This window comes from Astatotilapia calliptera, chromosome 2 (genome assembly GCF_900246225.1).
Source record: "Astatotilapia calliptera chromosome 2, fAstCal1.2, whole genome shotgun sequence".
Lineage (NCBI taxonomy): Eukaryota > Metazoa > Chordata > Actinopteri > Cichliformes > Cichlidae > Astatotilapia > Astatotilapia calliptera.
The window spans coordinates 8,102,500-8,121,908 of record NC_039303.1 but is presented as its reverse complement, the minus strand read 5'-3'; the positions used below and the strand labels follow the sequence as shown (position 1 = coordinate 8,121,908).

The following is a 19,409-nucleotide window of genomic DNA, read 5'->3' as shown; positions in this document are numbered from 1 at the left end:
AATGTCAACATATTTCTATACTAACCTCCTAGGACCTGGCATCCACATATGTGGACATCACATTTTGGGTTATTTAGACCAAAATACTCAAACACCCACTTACCAGGACATTATACTGCTTCTGTTCTATCTAAAATTAAACAAATATCCTCATATGTGGAGCTCATTTTTCTTAGAAACAAAAATTAGGTAAAAAAAAATAAAAAAATAAAAATATCTGGTAATTCTTTGTTTTTCATTCTTCAGGTCAAATATCCCAATCAGCTCAAATATCAAAGAGAAATAAAAAATGCATGCCGTGGAAGAGTTCGGGTCTTAGGAGGTTAATTTAAGTGAAATCATAAATCGTGGATCATTACAATCAGGTGTAAACTTACATTTTGTTTGACAACATGCTTTGATTATGCCATCATGACATGATATGCTAGAATCCTGCGTCCCATTTGCCTCGGAGCTCGGAGGGACATCACTCCCAAGTAAGGAAAAAGCAAAGAAAATCAGGATTTATTTTACTCCTTAGCAAAGTAAATCCATCCATTTGTGCATCTCAGAGCATCACTCTAAGAGCATTTTTAAGGAAAGAAATGACAATTTCATTTTTCCCAAAAGAGCTGATAAGAACCATGTGGGAATCTATATTTAAATGATTATATTTTTGCTAAACTGCCTCCTCAATATACACTTACCAAAGATGTGTTGCAGGTCTTTAACTGACTAAATGAAAAACATTATTTACACAGACATTAAATGGAGAGCACTAAAACAACCGGATAAAAAAACTAAAACCTAAAATGTTGTGTAGGAGCTGTTGAGAGATGGACAACAGCCCTGCTCCTTTCGAGCTAAAATAAACACCACTTTCCCCACTCTCTTTCTCTCGCCATCCCACTCAATCTGTCCGTCAAACAGCTGAGGCCCCCAGGAGGCCTCCACTGCACCTCTAACAGCCCACAATAACTTCATTGACACCAAGGCGTCCCATTAATCTTCATTTGTCCTATCATATCCTGCCATTGGCATGGAAATGTCTGCCCATCTCCGGCTTGAAGTGACAGACAGCGCCGGTGGTGGCGAATGAGCGGTAAAGAAGGGTAGGGTGTTAAAAAAGTAAGGGGTGAATGTGGGGTGCCTGTCTGTCCATTTGGCAGCTTCCGTTCCTCATTCAGATGACTTGAACCTATGAAAACACACACGTTACACATGCAAGCACGCACACACACTGTGTCGGGGGATACTGCCAGCAGGAGGTAATCTGATTTCTCAGCTGCACGGGGGACCACTTCCTGAGAGGGAGGCCAGCTTGTACAAGGACGCCTGGGGTTTCCCATCTGTGCACCCAGGGGCTTGATTCCCCCCCCCCTTTTTTTAAATCTTTCTTTCTTTTAGACACACACATACACACTCTCACAGTTCTATGCTTAGTATGTTTCTTTAGCAGTGATACCACTAAAAAGCGTCTGAATTGAGACTGCAATCAGTTGTTGCTGAAATTTATTTTGGTTTTACCATCACCATAGTGATGGATCAATTTTCCACAAGTGGGCTGTTTGAGCAGCATGTTATCAAAAAGTCCTTACCAGTTTATAACAACTAATCAATATATAAAAAAGTGTATTGATCTGTTGATCCGTTGCTGGTTGGAGGAACAACAGCTTTATGTAATTTTCTTCCTGTTTACTTAATTCAGCAATATTTTAATGCTTGCCATGTTAAATTAGGACGTGATACCGTCTTTTAAAATGTGTAACATCAAAGTATTTTTTAAACTCAATATCGGAGGACACCCTACCGCAAAAAAAGCAGAAGAAAAACTGAGAAAGGGCTGCCTGTGCAGAAGCTTACAGAGCACGGCGACATTCTCCTTTCCTGTGTCCTTCTTGACAAGGCACAGGCTCAGTCTTTGATCAGCACTCAGGAAATTTCATTAAAACAGAGATGGGTGGATACCAAACACAGGTTTTGTGGAGAAAAGAGAAAGGAGGAGATAAAAACAGAGGGAGGCTAAGGGAGAAAAGACGGGAGTATGATCTTCAAATTGTCAAGGAGAGGAAGTAGAAATGACAATGAGACAAATGTTTGACCTTTACTGAGTTTTAAATTAAGCAAATTAAACGTAAAGGTAAAGTGGTTGTAGATGTTTAGCGGCTTGGCTTGAGCTCCCAATCACTAATGCTCCCAATCCCCGGAGGCTAAAATGAAACGAAGAATTTATTATATTTGATGACCTCATCATATTACAGCCTAATTTCTAATCAGATATGTGAATTGGTTTGGGTCAGAAAGAGGACAAAAAAAATGCTTTGGCAGCAGTTATTCCACTAAAGTAAACTAAAAGGGTAGAAGCATGAAGGTAGATCGAGTTACTTAGAACAATTTATTATGGATGCAACTGAAACCATATAAAGTGCACCACGACGTACTAATGGCATCAGCATCCGAAGAGCAAGTCACAGAAGACGGAGCGGGGCAAGCGGCCTTTAACCTTATCAATCACGTACAACAAAGTAAGGGAGGGAGAGGAGTAGACAAGGGAGACAAACTAAACATCTCCTCAAGCTTATCAATCATGGACCAAAGAGGAGGATGGAGAGATGAAGACAGAGAGCCGGCGTCTGTTTACCTTATCGATCATGTCAGGCCGGTTGGTGGCAGCCAGAACGGTGACGTCTCTGAGCTGCTCGATGCCGTCCATCTCTGTCAGGAGCTGAGCCAGGACCCGGTCCCCCACACCACTGGAACCAGAGGAGCTGAAGGCATGGAGAAGCACAGAAGATAGATGAGCGAAAGAAGATGGAAAAGAGAGAAGAAAGCGATGTGTGGCTGGATGATTAAATGGATAACGGAGACAGGAAAGGACGTATATAAATTACCTCGAATCGGGTGAAAAACTTAATTATTGAATTACTGAGTGTTAAGTGAAGTACAGCTAAATGATGGATGGGAAGGGAGGAAGAACACCATGACCTGTAAAGGTATGAACGTGGAAAGGAGGAAATGCACAGAAAAGAAATACTCGGAGCAATGAGAGTAAAGGATAAGGGATAATGAAGTTACATGCGTGATGGATGAATGGGAAGATAAATGATCCAGATATGTAGAAGAATTCATCCTTTTTCTCTCAGGAGTGCGGTACAACACATGCTGAAAAACTTTATCATCCATCACAATATTTACAATTCTACATAATCAGGAAAATTTGCCAGTTCTTGAGTACTTGAAGGGAACATTTGACATTCGGCAAGCAGACACTTTCATTAGCACAATACTTCTTTCAAAAAAACTGGCAGCAAAAGCGAGCTCTCTTGCCAATGACGTATTAAACTGAACTCAAAACAAGGGAGCAGAAAACAGGCAATCCCTCTATAATAAAGCAGCTCTTCTTTGGTTGTTAAATACGTCCCTTTGTTTGGACTTGTGAATATCTTGCCTCACCTGAAGTCAATGTGATGAAGAAGCGAAAGCCGATCTATGCAAATATTTCATGTAATTCAAAGGTAAACCAAAGTATTGAGATGCTCTACTGAAAATGAGTCAGAGAAGGGTAAAAGAAGGAAAGACAGGCTGTTCCCTTTCACCTAAATGGAGCAAAATTTAAAGATTGAGCAGCTTCCAAATGTTAAAGGGGTCAGTGAATGAGTAAGGTCAGCCATCTGAGGCTACCTGAACATCCAGGAACAGTTTTTACCAAACAAAACTTTATACATTGCAGTGACGGACCACTTCGTCCATTGCAACAGTGGGACAGAAGAACTGCATAATAGCAAATCGACAGCTGTATCGTAAAAAACAAAAAAAGCTCATCGTTGCATTAGTCACTGCATAACAAGGTGGTTATTTTCCATAACACAGTGCAGACAGCTATCCCTCCAAGCTCAAACACACACACACAGTCTCTGTTGACAGGGCCAGCGGAAGTGCCAGACGTCATTAGCACAGACAAGGCTGCAGAGGAACACAAAAGAGCTCTGTCACTGAGATATGAAGGGAGACAGAAAAGGGGGGGAGGGGAAGGGGGAGAGACAAAGTTTGGGCGAGGGGAGATGCCAAGGAAGCTGCAATGAATTGGGATGGCAGCTTGAAGAGAAAAGTAGCAAAGGCGCAAGATGAGAAAAGTTATCATGGGAAAATAAACAGAAAAAAGTCATGAGGAGGAGAAAAAGAGAAACTGAACAAAAAACAAGCTGAGGATGGGACGATAAAAACAAAACAGAGGGAAAAAAAAGGAAAACAGAAATAAAAAGGAAAGCATTAAAAGGTGCTATTATGTGGAAAAAAACTTATCAGAAGTAAAACCAATCACTCTCTGCTTCTCAAATTTGGCCTCTGTTTCCGTCTTTCTTCAATTTTCTTCATTTCATTTCACCAGTTTAGACTCGTGGCAGGTAGGCTGACAGATTTACAGGTGTTTGTCCTGCCTCGAAAAGAAAAACGCAATCTCTCACACACGCACGGGCTCACAATCCGGCAGAGACTGTCTGGTTGTGTCAACAGTTTTAAATTCTTGCCGGCATGCGCGAGGCACTTCATTGATTAAACATGGCAGGAAGTGAACACCAATAAATAACCTTTACAGATCAGCGCTAAGTGCATTTTTAAAACAGTGAGTGGGCTCAAGGCACACATCCAGGCAAACGTCGATCGTTGCCACCTCACAGTTGGTTCTCGTTGAGATCAATCACAAAATTGGACATGGAGATAATGAGAAAGCCAGGCTCAATCATATCGTAAGAGCCAAAATGCTCGTCAGTCCCGCTGGCAAATGGATGAATCAAAGTTGCAATAGTATATCCTGTATGCTGATTGCAGCGCAAGAGCCAAGACTGCATTATAAGTCACAAGCTCTAAAGCTCAGCCTAGTGAAAGGCCTAGCTTATCAAGTCTAAGACTAAGGTCAAGGGAATATAAGATGTTAAAAATTCAACATCTCATGAGCGGAAGCCCGTTAACAAAAGTACAGTTATCAAAATATGTTTTGTCTTAGAAGCAGAATGTGATGCTTTGACAAAGGGCCCACTCACAAAGGTTACAAAGACTGCCCATTGGCCTTTCTCTGCTCCTTCCTACAACTTAGTTTCATCGGTTGGTTTAACCAGGAAGCTTGCTGCATATTTGGCCTTCCCCATCTGCTGTGGAAGGGCACAATGAAGTGTTTGTGCGCCTCCGGCCTGTGTCCTCTGTCCGCCCCCCCTCCCTCCCCCTCGTCCTCTTTCCTTTAAGCCACAGATGTTCCCAGTGCCATCCCACTAAAGCTCCTCCAGACAAGACTGTGTTCTGTGTTCACCGGGAGTGAAAAGCCGCAGAAGTTTGAGGAGACACGACGAGAACTGAGTGGCTGGCTTGGATAGTGCAGTCATGCAGACTTCCTGGGATGTTTGCACTAACCCTCATATGAATTAACTGTGAGATCTGCGGGGGGTCAAAGATTAAGGCTGGTGAACTAAAGCCGACCACAGTGATGATTGTGCATCATCATGACTGGACAAGGAATGAACAGAGCAGAGGAGGAAAGGGGGGGGGGGGGATTATTATGTACGAAGACTATGAAAAGAACATACTGTACCTTCCTCTTTCACTTGCGAGAGCATCAATCTCGTCAAAGAAGACGATGGAGGGAGCGACGGCCCTCGCCTTCCGAAACACCTGTGAGCAGCGTCAGCAACAATAGAAAAGAGGAAAACAGGACAAATGTTTAACCGGACTTGTGAATCACTCCCAACCAGAAGTGCGCACAAACATACAGAGGAAATACAACACTCATTAATGCCATGAATTACATCTCAGGTCATCCTTTCATTGCGTAAACAACCAAAAATATCCAGAGCATGGACGGAGGAAATAAAGAGGCCAGGAAATCAACTCAGTTTGCATAACTTTCTGCTTACACAACTTATATATATACGTATATGTAAATGATAAAAAACAAGGATGTTAAATGCACATACCTCTCTCACAGCTCGTTCAGACTCCCCAACATATTTACTCAGTAATTCTGGGCCCTGAAAGAAAAGTTTAAAGCGATTTAAAGTTATTCAAGCTAGTCTAAAACGTGACATATTTACAACCTGAAATGCTAAATTATATTAACTAATACTCAAAACACTTTGATGTGGGTTTTATTCTGTCCAGAAAGAATTCATTTGCCTTAATTACTAGCACCTTTATGACTAATCATTCCTTTTTTATCCTGAAGCTTCATCTGGAGGCAGTCCTGTTAGCATAGCTGTTTAAACTGTGACCACACAGCAGCTGCTTCTTTGTCACATCTTTTGCAGGCTACAAAGAGCCCGGTGAAAAACAAACAATGATAATACAGCGTAAGAATGTTACAGATTACAGCAGTGCGTGCACGTGTGTGTGAGTGCGTACCTCCACAGTACTCTTTCGATGTTTACTGGACACTGTGTACTGCTTTATGCAACACCTGTGGTTCACTTGGCAAATAAACAGTACTGTTTGCTGCTGCGGCCTCCCTTGTTACTGTTAGTACAATAGTGCTACCAGTACCTACTATGAACGCCACGATAACTGTAGCTGGCATCACAACCTACCAAATTAAATCTCGGGCTCATTCTCACAGATAAAATTTAAGGTTTGTAACCAAAACCAAACACTGCATTGGCTCAGCCAGATCAAAACTGTGTGCAGGACAGCAGCCAAATTTGTCAAGGTTTTTACCCAGCCTTGCTGACAGTGATAAATGAGCATTTTATTTCCATTTAGTTGCAGTTTCTTCCAACTGGAAGACACTAATTCCTCCAGATACCACTGCTACTAAGACCACATCCACACTCTGCCGGTTATGTTTGAGAGGATACTTTTTTCCCCTCTTCATTTTTGGCCTCCTGTCAGCCTAAAACCAGAGATGTTTGAAAATGGTTTCTTGAGTTTTCCCTCACAGCTTGGACAGTTACATCTGGGTTTTTACAAGAAGCATGGAATATACTTAAGATATGTTTAAATGCTCTGCAGCAGCAAATCAACTAATACTGTACTAGGAAAGCATCTCACTGATGCGTTCAATGTCAGTATGCTATTGAAGAGCATCGATCAGAGAGACGTTTGGCATAACAAACAACCTGCTTGTTCAAATAGATAATTACTGGAAAGCATACGCTTGTTATTTCCTGACAAAATAGGAGGCGATTAAGCCATTTCCGGCATTTCATTGTGGATGAGGGAATTGTGGACGCTAAAAAATGTACTCACTTCATTTAATTCTACTTAAACTGCTATTATGACTAATTTTACTCAAATTACTACAAAATAAACCTCCAGTTCTCTCTCTTCTTCTTAACTTCCTAGTCCTTTTCTCCCTCATATCTCCCTTGCTCAGAGCAGATAAACATCCACTCAAACCTCAGAAGAACTTCCTCCACTGCAATCCACCCTTTCAACGCCTCTGGGCTCACCGAGGAGACGACACTTAACTCCCAGCCCCTTTGTCTCCTGCAGTAAGTGAGGAGGTTGACTCATTAATCCCTGGTTCCTCACTCTCTGTTGTAGAGCCAAAGGGTGGACATGGTGAGTTTAAAACCATTGACAATGTAGAGATATGAGCAGTCTCCGTATGTGTGTGTTAGTGTGCACGTATGCATCTGTGGATTTGAGTGTATTTGAGTGGCTGCAGCGAGAGGAAACTAAAATTGACAAGATGATAATAGGGCTTTTCACACAGAGGAAACAGACTGAGCCTTAAAGTATCCACATTTAAATCTGGATAAAGTATCTATGTCAAAGCAACCGCTACTCTGGAAAAACCTGATAGTGTTATTTCAGATGGTGAGAGTGGCTTTCAGCAGGAGGGACAGGATGTTTTTACCCTTCTCACTGATTCTTTTTGTGACGACTTGAAACTTGCAGCACAAGATTATAATAAAACTCTTTAAAAAAAAAAAAGCAGTAACTTTGTATCAAATGCTAGAAATAGTCACCAGGACTAATGTGCGTGCACAGACATTAAACAACTCGTATTCCTCTGGATTATATTTGCTCCATTAAAATGCTATTGCACATTGAACCTGATTATTGTAATTAGGAAACAGCACGTTTTGTAATTTTCAGGGGGATATTTGTTTTTAGAGTAAGTGTAACAACATTTTTGGTTTCTACAGTGCTACCCTTTGTTTTTCACCAACTGCCATAAACGTTGTATCCTCGACCCCAACATCATGCCAAAAGGAGCACTGCCTTCCGTCGATCCCAGAGGTTTGCGACAGGATTTGATTCGGGTAAAGACGTTGCAGTTCACATCTAGATTTGCTCCTGGCTTAATGGTGCCACTTGAGAGCTTCTGTCTTGGCTTCTTGTCTTCATGGCAACATTCTTTAAAAATATTCACTGATAACAATTCAGCAAGCTGATCAATCAATCTCTGTCAACCGTGCTTGGAGGGCAGCGAGGCTAACGTGGCAGAGAAGATGGAGTGATGAATGAAAGAGGATAAACACGGGGTCAAAGGGCAAGCAAGGAAGCTCTGTGCAGAGGAAGCTGGCCCGCCAATCTGCCTTCAGGTCATTAGGGAAACATCACCACTGCTACTTCAACACAAATGATATCTCAGTGTTCATTTAACTCTTACATCTCACTGACAGACTAGAGATAAATGTCAGTTAAGTGGAGTTCCCATCTGCGTTTGTGGTTTCCTTTTAATGCAATTATCTGACAAATCATATGGCCCCGTGTGTGTTTAATGGTACTAAGAGCCCATTTTACTAGTTTGTGCTCATTGTTTTGGTGATTGAAATTTTAGTATTTGCTTCTTGCATGTCACTTATTAGCTGGTATCTGTGTCTATGCAACGCACCAGTACAGTCTTTGGATGAAGGAGTGATCTACACATTAGCTAATAACTTAGCACTAACCTTCTTGTCTAAATAGGGCAACATCTACCTCCAAAAAACAAATATGATACGACTGATTGATTTCATTGTAGTAATTTCTTTTTTTTGTATACAATCTATGCTAAAAACATGGAGTTGTGAAGCAGGTAACTTGGTGCAAACATCTTTAAATTTCAGTGAAGATGTGAAACACAACTGTTCAACACATGCACGTTAAAGGGAGGTAATTTCACTAAGTTCTTCCAGTTGGTTTCTGAGGGAATGACAATGCAACGTACATAAACACTGCTGTTACTGAGGTTCCGCTAAAAAGGCTTGGACTGGGAGTTGAGATTGACTCAACAAATCACCCATCATCTAACTAATGGCTGAGTCATATGCAGTGTTTTGGCAGAGCACTCAACCAAGAATATGATATGAACAGGCACATCTGTAAAACATTATTTGTTCATATTTATGTATGAAAGTTTGGAAAAAACAGCAAGCTTTGGCCCAGTGCCTTTTTTGATTTCAACTCATCATCCATTGCATAACAGAAAAGCAAAATTCTCTATTAAATCTCATCTAAAGAAAGATAGCAAAGGATTATTCTTAAGATTTCATGGAGGAAACTCACTTTAATAGCCAGAAAGTTGAGCCCACTTTCATTAGCCAGAGCCTTGGCAATCATGGTCTTCGAGCAGCCCGGAGGCCCATAGAGAAGAACGCCTTTAGGTGGCTGGATCCCCATGCGGGTGAAGGCCTCTGGGTGCTTCAGGGGCCACTCCACTGCCTGCTTCAGTTTTAGCTTCACTTCTTCCATCCCACCCACATCTGACCAGCGGACCTGGAACGAGGGAATGAAGTAATACAATGTTTTTTGTTTTTTGGGGGGGAGGGGGTAAATAGTTACAAATGTAGTTTAATAATGCAGCTCTCTAACAAGTTACCGAAACCAAGGCATGTTCTCTTTATCCCAAATGACTTTCAAAATAAAATACCTCACACACTAATAACAAACCTTTTGTTATAAATGTTCAAGGAATGAAAAATAAATTCCATCCATCCATCCATCCATTCGCTTCCACTTATCCTTTTCAGGGTCGCGGGGGGCACTGGAGCCTATCCCAGCTGTTATAGGGCGAGAGGCGGGGTACAGGGATAGGTTAATTGATTAATCCAAATTGCCACATAGGTGTGAATGCGGGAGTGAATGTGAGCGTGAATGGTTGTGTTAGCCCTGCGACAGACTGGCGACCTGTCCAGGGTGTACCCCGCCTCTCGCCCTACGACAGCTGGGATAGGCTGAAAAATAAATTCTTTAGTATAGGTAATACAACAAATATTTAGTGTTTCATCTTTAGACTGTTTTAAGCTTTCAGCTGTTATCATGTTGTGAAAGTACTCTTCTATCCCCTTGCATTTACGTCTCAATGATGGAATTGACAATGAGTCAAAATGACGATCTTTCAAGTTGAATTTTATTTTGGGAAAGAGGACCAAGTTGCAGGGAGGAGAAAAATTTGGTGAGTAAGGTACAGTAAGAGAAGATTCTATTGATGTGGCCAAAAAAACAACAACTTGTGTTTTCAATTTGTTGTACATGACAGCATGATGGCTTGCTTCTGTTCTGCTGAGTGTCCTCCCTCGGATACCCAGGATTGGGTAATGTGTTAGGAACAAAAAGATGTCATTTCGTGGACATACAAACATGTGTTTGTCTGCATGGCTCCTGGAAAGGCTAAAGTCCAACCTGGTGGCATCAGTTAGGCTGAAGCATAATGCCCCAGAGGTTTTCCATTGGCAAGCATGGTGGCAATTCTTTCATTCTCCAGGAACTGCCTGCATACTTTCACCACATGAGGTCAGGCATTGCCATGCACCAGTGCACCAGGAGGAACCCAGGACCCAGTGTACTAGTGTATCTGAAAATGGGCCCAAGGATTTCATGTGTTGTCTAGACTGTACAGCTCCGTGCATTCCTCCATGGATATGCCTTCCCAGACCATCACTGACCCACCACCAAACTGGTCATGCTGATCAAGGCTACAGGCGGTATAATGTTCTCCACAGCCTCTCCAGACCCTTTTACGCCTGTCACATGTGCTCAAGGTGAAGGTGATCTGTGAAAAGCACGGGGCACTAGCGGTACACACACCTATTCTGGTATTTTATGGCAAATGCCATTTGCCACGATGCCAGGCTGTGAGCACAGCACCCTCTTGAGGACGTCAGGCTCTCAGGCCATCCTCACAAAGTTTGTTTCTGTTTCTTTTGTCTGTCATATTCACACCAGTGGGATCCAGGTATCCCCTCATGCTACCTCATAATACCATTGACTATTATATTGACTATATTAAAAAAAAAAAAAAAGCTTTCAGAAAAGATGAGCAGGGAGAAAATATCAGTGGCCTCCAACTGTAAAACCATTCCTGTTGCGGAGACTGTCTCACTGTTGCCCCTCTAGTGCACCTGTTGCTAATTTCATTAACACCAAAGCAGCTGAAAGTGATTATAAACCCCCTTTGACACTGACCAGATCAACATCCAGAGGTTTAATTGACCTGATGCTAGACTCTGCATATAACACTTATCAGTGAACAGGCAATCGAAGAGAAGTTAAAGAAGAAAAAGAGGCAATCTTAGTATTAGCTAAAGCAGATTTAGAAGAGTCTGGAATCCAATCAAAATGTTGACTAAAACACCTCTGGTTCAATGCAATCAATCACCCAAACAATAACATGCAATCAAGCAAACTATATATGTATCTCACTGGCAGAGGACGAGAGTGCCCAAACTCTAATAAATGCTCACCATTAGTCCTTTATTCCAATATAAAGCTCAGACTCACATAATACACTCAAATACAAACACATCGCCAACAATAAGTGCAACAGACCAAATAAACTCTGATTGCACACTGATGTCACTGATGTTCTCATGTAACCCACAGGAAGACCTTTTTAACTTTCTGACCACACGAGTAAATCGCAAAGAATGTCAAGTTCTTCCAAACTGTTGACAGGGGTCGGGTGGAGAGGAGAGAAATATAAAAGCATATTTGGAAAGAGATGGAGGAACTGAGGGCTTGGATTGGGGAGACTCTGGACAGAGTGAACAACAACAGAGCGAGTCTGCCAACAGCTGTCTGTCTGACAGATGGAAGGAGGGAGGAAGGGAGGGAGAGGGTCCGGCAGTGAACAACCGGAGGAGATAAAGCAGATAAGGAGACAGCCTCATCCAAAAGCCTCTAAAGCCTTCCTGTCTCTTTCTTCGTTACCAATTCTTTCTTCCTTATGTTTCACCTCTTATGCTTCTTTCGGTCTGCATCTCCTCTCATTCTTTTTTTCCCCCCCATCTCCTTTTAGATCCACTTTCCCCCACTCATTCCTTCCTGTTTTACTTCTGTCTTTATCTATCGCACTGCTTTTCTGTCCTCCCACATTTGGATTTGTCTTATTACATTCACATGAACGAAAGAGAGAAACCTGTTTTTTTAGGAAGTCAAACAATGTGTCCATATGCAATGTAGTACAGCTGGATACTGTAAAATCTACACACAGTAGTTCAGAAATAGCTCCTCTGCTTCTAAGCTTATTTTGTGTACTGGTGACATAAGATGCTGTCACCAGCAGGGGCACCTTCAGATTGTTTTTCATAAGGGTGGCCATATGAGGATCACTAAAAATATTGGGGTGGCACACGCTGCGCCACCAACCTTCTGTCTGTGTGTGTAAAAAAAAAAAAAAACAAGTTAACCCTTTAAGACCTACCATAGAACCAAGTCCGCCAGAGCTTATATTATATTTTTACATGCTGTAGTGCCATTTCTGGGAGCATTTCAAGTTGCTATACATCAATACAACTGTTATAGCCCATATTTTAATAATATGTATGCATTAAGTCCATAGTAACTACATTAATTGCAAAACAGTGCAATAAACTACAAAAAAAATGAAAATCGTTTTTGGTTTTTTTGCATATATTTCTACCTGGAGAAATTTAGGAGGTTTATCCCTCAAAACTTAAAATACAAAAAAGTTGCAAAAAATAGTTTACAACAACAGGGAATTTATTTTGAGTGTCTTCATAGTTTTATTTTTAAGATACACCAATTTCTATATACTGCAGGAAAAACAAAAAACAATCCTATGATGCAAATTTGCAAAGAAAACAGCATGTGCATCAAAATAAACTATTTCCAGCAGTGCAATTCGAGTTCTAAGCATCCCAGCAACTATTCAGAAAAGCATAAAGTCAAACATGACTTTATGCTTTATATACGTTTTTGTTCCTGCAAGCGCCTTTTATGCAATTTTTGCAAAGCTTTATGTGGAAGGAAACTGTGACCTAGGACAAGTTGATGGCATAAGATGTAAGTACAACTCCTCCAGTTTCATATGCAAAAAAAAATAATTGCGCTAGCTTACGCAGTTCCGGTTCTACAGGGATTTAAAAATAGTTACGCAAAACAGAGCGTGCCCGCTCCGACCGGTTTTAAAGGGTTAATGTTTCAACTCATTGTAGGATGCCTTCTTCTCTTGTGCTCATGTTTATTAAAAATATTACCAACATAGGACAGTCTTGCCAGGAGGGGCCAGTGCCCCCCCGGCCCCTCCTTGGTGGCACCTCTGGCCCTACCAAACTTGTTTCTACATGTATTTTTCATTTGTACCTTTAGACTGACTGTTAAAATAAACAGACAGGCTCTAGTTAAACAGTTTTCAGTTCAAGTGCCACAGGTCTGAATTTCACAAATAATCTAAATGCAGAAAACACTCTGAATACTGAAAACTTTTAATTCTTTGAACTCAACAATGCGATGTGACATGTGAGAGTAAAATTCAACTGAAAGCCAGTGCAAAGTGCATTCAAAATGTTCCTTGATCCTGCACATAGAAATAAAAAGCCATAAAAGATTTAAACATGATCAAGCTCCTCCTCAAAGTTATTTTCTTCTGCATCTCTGGAGAGCTTCCATCACTACTAAACCACAAATTTGGGCAGGACCAGGGCAACTGTTGCTCATCACCAGCACTACTTGCCAGATTTAGTTCCCCAGAACTTCATCCACTTTCCCAAAATGAAATTCAAATTGAAGGGTCGAGGTTTGATACAGCGAAGGAGATCCAGTGCGTACTGCAGAGGCACAAATGTGAGTGGTTAGGATGGGGCTTACAGGGAGCAATCTTAAAGTAACAGCTGTGCTGGAAGTGCCGCGGTGCCACGCACGGAAACAAATTCCAACCAGATATGGCTTTTTATTCACATTAGGAGGCAGAAAACTCTATCCTCTCACCCCGTGATGTAGATATTGTTCGTCTCCACAACAAAACAAGGTTCCACTGAACTCTTCATTACTAAACACCAGTCATTCAAGCACCACCTGTTGAGCACCAGTCAAATTTTCTAAAAAAGAAGGTAACCTTGTTACTGTCAACAAGTGCAAAAGCTATTTACATCTACCTTCCTACCTTCTCTTCCCAGAGCTTTCTATTTTTTATATCTCTCCACTCATTCCTTTTTCCTCACTTGACCTTCTCACTATCACCCTCTCTCACTCTGCCTTAAATACATGCTCAAATCTCTTTCCCTTCCCCTCTTTTTTTCCTTTTTACTTCCTATTCTCTCCTCACAAGCTTGTCCCCCCTCACCCTCCCTACTGCCCTCCATCCAAAGGTAACACATCCCAGGCCACCGGCGCCGTCTCCGGGGAACAGAGCACCTAATGGAAACCTGGCGTCTGGCCACATACTGTAAATACCGAACAATTTATGGACAGCGCTAAGCGAGCGAGAGAGAGAGGGTAACGGATGGTTGGAGGGGAGGGAGGCGAGGAAAGGAAAAAGAGAGAAAACAGTGCTGCAGAGATGAGAAGATAAGCCGAAAGTAGGTAAGCAAAGCAAAATGCCCATTTGAAGCCCCAGAGAGTAATGAAATGAAATAAAAAGTGAGATAAGGTCATCTGTAAAACACGGGAGATTGAGGGAACAGGTGAGCATGATTAGAAAAAAAATGGAGGGAGACAAAAAAAAAGGAGGTTTTTGTGACATACATTACACAACATTTATAAAAGAAATAATTAGAAGGCAAAAAATGATAACTGAGCAGCTTTGTGCTGATACCGATGATATTTAAAGCGAATGACGTGAATTCTCCAACTACGTGCCTCGGCTTTTACTTTTTGCCAAGTTTTGCAGTGTTTATGCAGTCATTCAAACTGAAATAGTATCATCACTTTGTGATGTTTTGCAACTCTGAGAAATTATATTAGACAATAAGGGAACAATAAATCATCTGGATATTACTTTTGGTGAAAAAAGGCAAAAAATTGCAGGGATGGTCCAAACATTTTTCCTGGCCTCATTGGCTGCATTTATTATTTACATGTATGAGTGCAGCATCGGGTCACAAGAGAAGAATGTTTTCTAGAACTTTGCAGTTTTCCTGGAAGTTTAGGTCCCTGAGAGTTTTCGATGATTACGCTGATGACACAGGTAGACACATATTAAAATTGGCTGGAGGTACAATGATTGAACATTTCCTTTTCAACTGCAAACAACGAACAGCTGCTAGGGTCAAATGCAGAGAAAAAGCATGTAAGCCTCCAAATTAGCAGCCACATCCACAGGCGTTTAATTACAAATCAATTATTCCCATGTTTCTATCAAAGAAGCAGATGTGCAACACAACTTTATGCACTCATCTTCCCCCCGTTTTTTGTTTTTTTTAAGTTGCCTCTGCAGACTCAATGGAGTCATTGTAAGAAATAACAATAAAAAGTCACATTAAGTGTAAGCTGCCTTTTGTCACGAATGAAGTGTTTGTGGAATTAGAAGGCAATGTTTTGACTCACACCTCGCTCTGCTGTGTTTCTCCCCCTTCTTCCCTCTCTTCCTTTTTGTACGAGACCCAGTTATTATCTTTTACTGTTGTTTTCTGAACTTTACAAGGGGCCTTCTCAAGCTCGGGTCCTTTGATGGGCTGTGAGGAGGGGTGTGGGGGACTTCACAGACAAAAAAAAGTCAAGAGAGACAAGGAGTATGTTTAAAAGGAAGAATAATAGGCTTGTTATACAGCTGCCAAATAAAAATATTAAAGCCAGGCTATAAAGTGGAAGATGTTCATTAAAAAAAAAAAAACTGGGTAAACTGAGATAGTTTGAAGAATTTCTCATCACAGAGCAAACAAAGGATTAAATCAAACTTCTGATGTATTTAATCATAAATAAATGGTAAATTGAGAGGCATATTCTGTAAAATCTCTAGATCTGTGATCTGAGAAGGTTTCGGAGGAACTCGAGGCATGTACTTATACGGCACCACTGGAAGTTTCTTATATAAAATGGATTAGAAACAAATGTTTGCACTCATGTGGATATAATCAAGTCCGGGGCTCTGCGGCTGCCATTTCAGCTGAGCTGTGCAAGGAGAGGAGAAAAAAAAAATCCAAACTCAAACTCACTCCTCTCTTGTTTCCAGGAACCGGCCACAAGGACTGAATGTCTCTGGGCGAGCTCAGTGCAGAGTGCTGCAGAGAAAAGGGGAGGCGGGTGGAGGTGAAGGGATAGGAAGGACGTTTCTTCTTCTTTTCGCTTTCTCTTTTTTTGGTTGCTGGCAGGAACCATTAGCGACCCGATCTGCTTTCAATTACCGGTGGAGGATGATGTTAGCCCTCTTCCTGTCCGTTATGTCTTGCACATGCAAACTCCAAAACATCCTGGAGTCTCACCACTGTCCTCTCATCTCTCCTTCCCCTCTGTCCCTCCCCTCCTTTGCTCCATTTTTCTCCCTTCATCCACTAAGAACAAGTGATTCATCTTCATTGTAGCGGAGGGTAAAATGGCCACGGGGTCATTTCCACTCTTCCTCAGCCTGACCCTCATCTGCTGGTAATTCAGTGGTCAGAGAGTAGTTAAGGGATTGTTTCATGTGCATTTAAAAGGGACAATAAAATACACAGGAAGACCGCTGCTGCTGCTGCTCTCTTTGAGCTTTTCTCGCGATTCTGTTTAGTTTAGAGATTTTCATTCTCCTTTCGATGAAACAAAGATCGAATGAAACAAACCAGACTACTTCCTCTCATCATCTCATCCAGACTGTGTCATTATGAATGATGCCATAAATAAGTCAAGTATGTGAAGAGAAGGTCTCTTAATTTTTCCCAGACTACTCTTTGACATCCAGCTCCAGTTGAAAATGAACAAACAAAAGTCTTCATGCGTTTCTATGTCCACATGTGAGTACAAGCCCAGCCTCAGAGCTCTGTCCCTTTAGATTTAACCTGGCACTAACTGACACTTTCATAATAACAATCTGTTAAATGTCATGAAGTTGACATAGTGAGAATTTCAAAGGCATTGCTCATGACTTGAACGGAAGCGTGGCCCAACCGGAGGTTTAAGCTGATCGATCCCCAGAAACTCTTAAGATATGAAATTAATAAGTTTATATTCAGGAGCAATACATTAAAAACAAATTACTGACCACCTTTCAGAGCATTTCAAATCCTGCTATGTGGTACAGATCATCCTAGAAGTTTGTGCTCCGGTTTTTGTGAGTGAAATTCTTGTGTTAGGGTAGTTATTTGATTAGCACTAATTAGCAAGTATAGTGTCTATACGTCTATGGTTCAGCTGGCTGACTAAGCTTGCTAGCCTTAACTGATAACTGATAACAGCACTCCAGTCTCTCTTCTCATAAGGCGAGAAAGACCTAGAGTGCAGCTGCTCAAATGTTGAGGTTTTGAAATGCAGAGTTGGAAATCAATGTGTGACGTCACCACGATTACGTCTGTTATACAGTTTGTGGACAAGGAATAATCATGTCAGTGAGAGTGGTGATCATAGTGGAACATTTAGCAACTCAAGAACCAGATTTCTTTATGGCGTCAGCAGAGATATCTGTTTAATTTAGTTTTTACGGTGCCTGTGCTTCCTGTCTGTTGCATAGCAGACGTTGCACTCTCTGACGTTAGCTCGCTTTTTTTCCTTATTTCCTTCTTTTGGCTCTATAACTGGAAGAAAAACACTCAGAAGCTGTCACTATAACTGCAGCTTAACTTTCACTCCCATTAACAGTTGTTAGCCTATTTCCAAAGGTTAGGAACCATTTCAGGAACTAATGAACCCAGGAGTTAAATTTAGTCACTATGACATCATTTGATGTTCCTACTCTAACAATTTTACATCATGGACCTACGAGAATGATTAAGGGTGTTTTGACACCTGTAGGTCGTTTACTCCTGTCTGAATCAGTTGATGAGTTTGTAAACTTGTAGCTTTTCCTCATGATTTGGTTTCTTTCTGCACAGAAAAAAATCCAAAAGAACTCTGAGCAAACCAAAACGCGTCACTACAAACCATGTGAGCAGGTTCAGTCGGCTCATTGGCCAGATGTGTCTGGAGCGGAAGCAACAAAAGTAAATACAGGAAGAAAGTGCTGTGTTCTAGACTATTGGAGATCACAGAGGTTTTATATTCACAGCTAGTTGCTAGCCTGTACAGATTTTTGCACATCTATAGTACCTTTCCACATTCAGGATACAAAGCAAACGTGGCTACAGGAAGTTTTTTAGCTTAAACTTGTAATATATACCTGGTAGTTGGGTCGGACCGAGACTCTTTTGGAAGAGTTGATTACTGTGTTCACACCTGCACAAACGAACCAGCCCAAGGGAGAAAATGAACCAGATTTCAACTGAAATGGACTAAACCCTGCATGTGCGAAAACACCCTACCTTTGGAGTTTATGCCAAATGGCCAAATAAAAATTCCTGCTAGAACAGGAGCTTAGCTTTATAGTGCAATCTGGAAGCATCAGCTTCTACTAACTCCAAGATCAATATGAGGGTCATTTCTTATAGATGAGTGAATTTTTAAAAAGATATGTTTTTCACCTTTAAGAAGATAGACAGATGAGTCTAAATGAGCTTAAGTCATGAGAGAATGAATGGAAAAAACAAACAAACAGACTAGTTGTGTCAGTTAATGTACCTTGGGGACATCAATAGCAACCTCCCTCATGGCACTGGGCTTCACTACAGACATGGCCCACTGGAGGTCCTGCAGAGTGACTGTCACTGTCCCCATTAGCTGCTGGTCAGACGGTGGTTGATGGGAACCTCCCAGTGCTCGCCTCAGTGCGTGCAAACCTGCACAGAGAAGGTTTACATCAGCTACTGTAAATCTGTCACCGAATCAGAAGTGGAAAACAACTTCATGCTGAATAAAGAAAAAAAAAAAAAAAAAAAGAACTGACTTGACACAGGTTTGACCTGAAGGGAAGCCTTTTTGTTTGACGTATAACAACTTTCCCTGAAGAAGCTTTCCCTGAAAACATTCAGGCTGACATATTATAGAAAAGATGGATCATTTCAAATTCAAAAAGAGTTCTGGATCCACTGCCTAAAAAAGAAATGCTTGTGCCATTTTTCTTCAGTTTCATTCCAAACCCATATGCACCAAGTCCGTTTTTTTAACTCAAAACGTTCAGGCTTGTACTTGCTGTGATGATACACACCTAGTGAATGCAAATCTTAAAATGAACGCTAATTCCCCTTTTGACGGTGAAAATAATTGGGCCTGCAGAG

General features: G+C 41.3%; 1 protein-coding gene across 1 annotated transcript in view; it reads right to left on the bottom strand.

Moving 5' to 3' along the window:
• The window catches only part of afg2a (AAA ATPase AFG2A), a 110,468-nt gene that overhangs the window by 67,960 nt on the left and 23,099 nt on the right, over positions 1–19,409 (bottom strand). The window contains exons 11-15 of the mRNA XM_026183469.1: positions 18,814–18,971; positions 9,457–9,666; positions 5,943–5,996; positions 5,561–5,640; positions 2,621–2,747 (exon numbers count right to left, since the gene is read on the bottom strand). Of these exons, the coding sequence (XP_026039254.1) occupies positions 2,621–2,747; positions 5,561–5,640; positions 5,943–5,996; positions 9,457–9,666; positions 18,814–18,971 (629 nt within the window). The remainder of the gene's footprint in view (positions 1–2,620; positions 2,748–5,560; positions 5,641–5,942; positions 5,997–9,456; positions 9,667–18,813; positions 18,972–19,409) is intronic.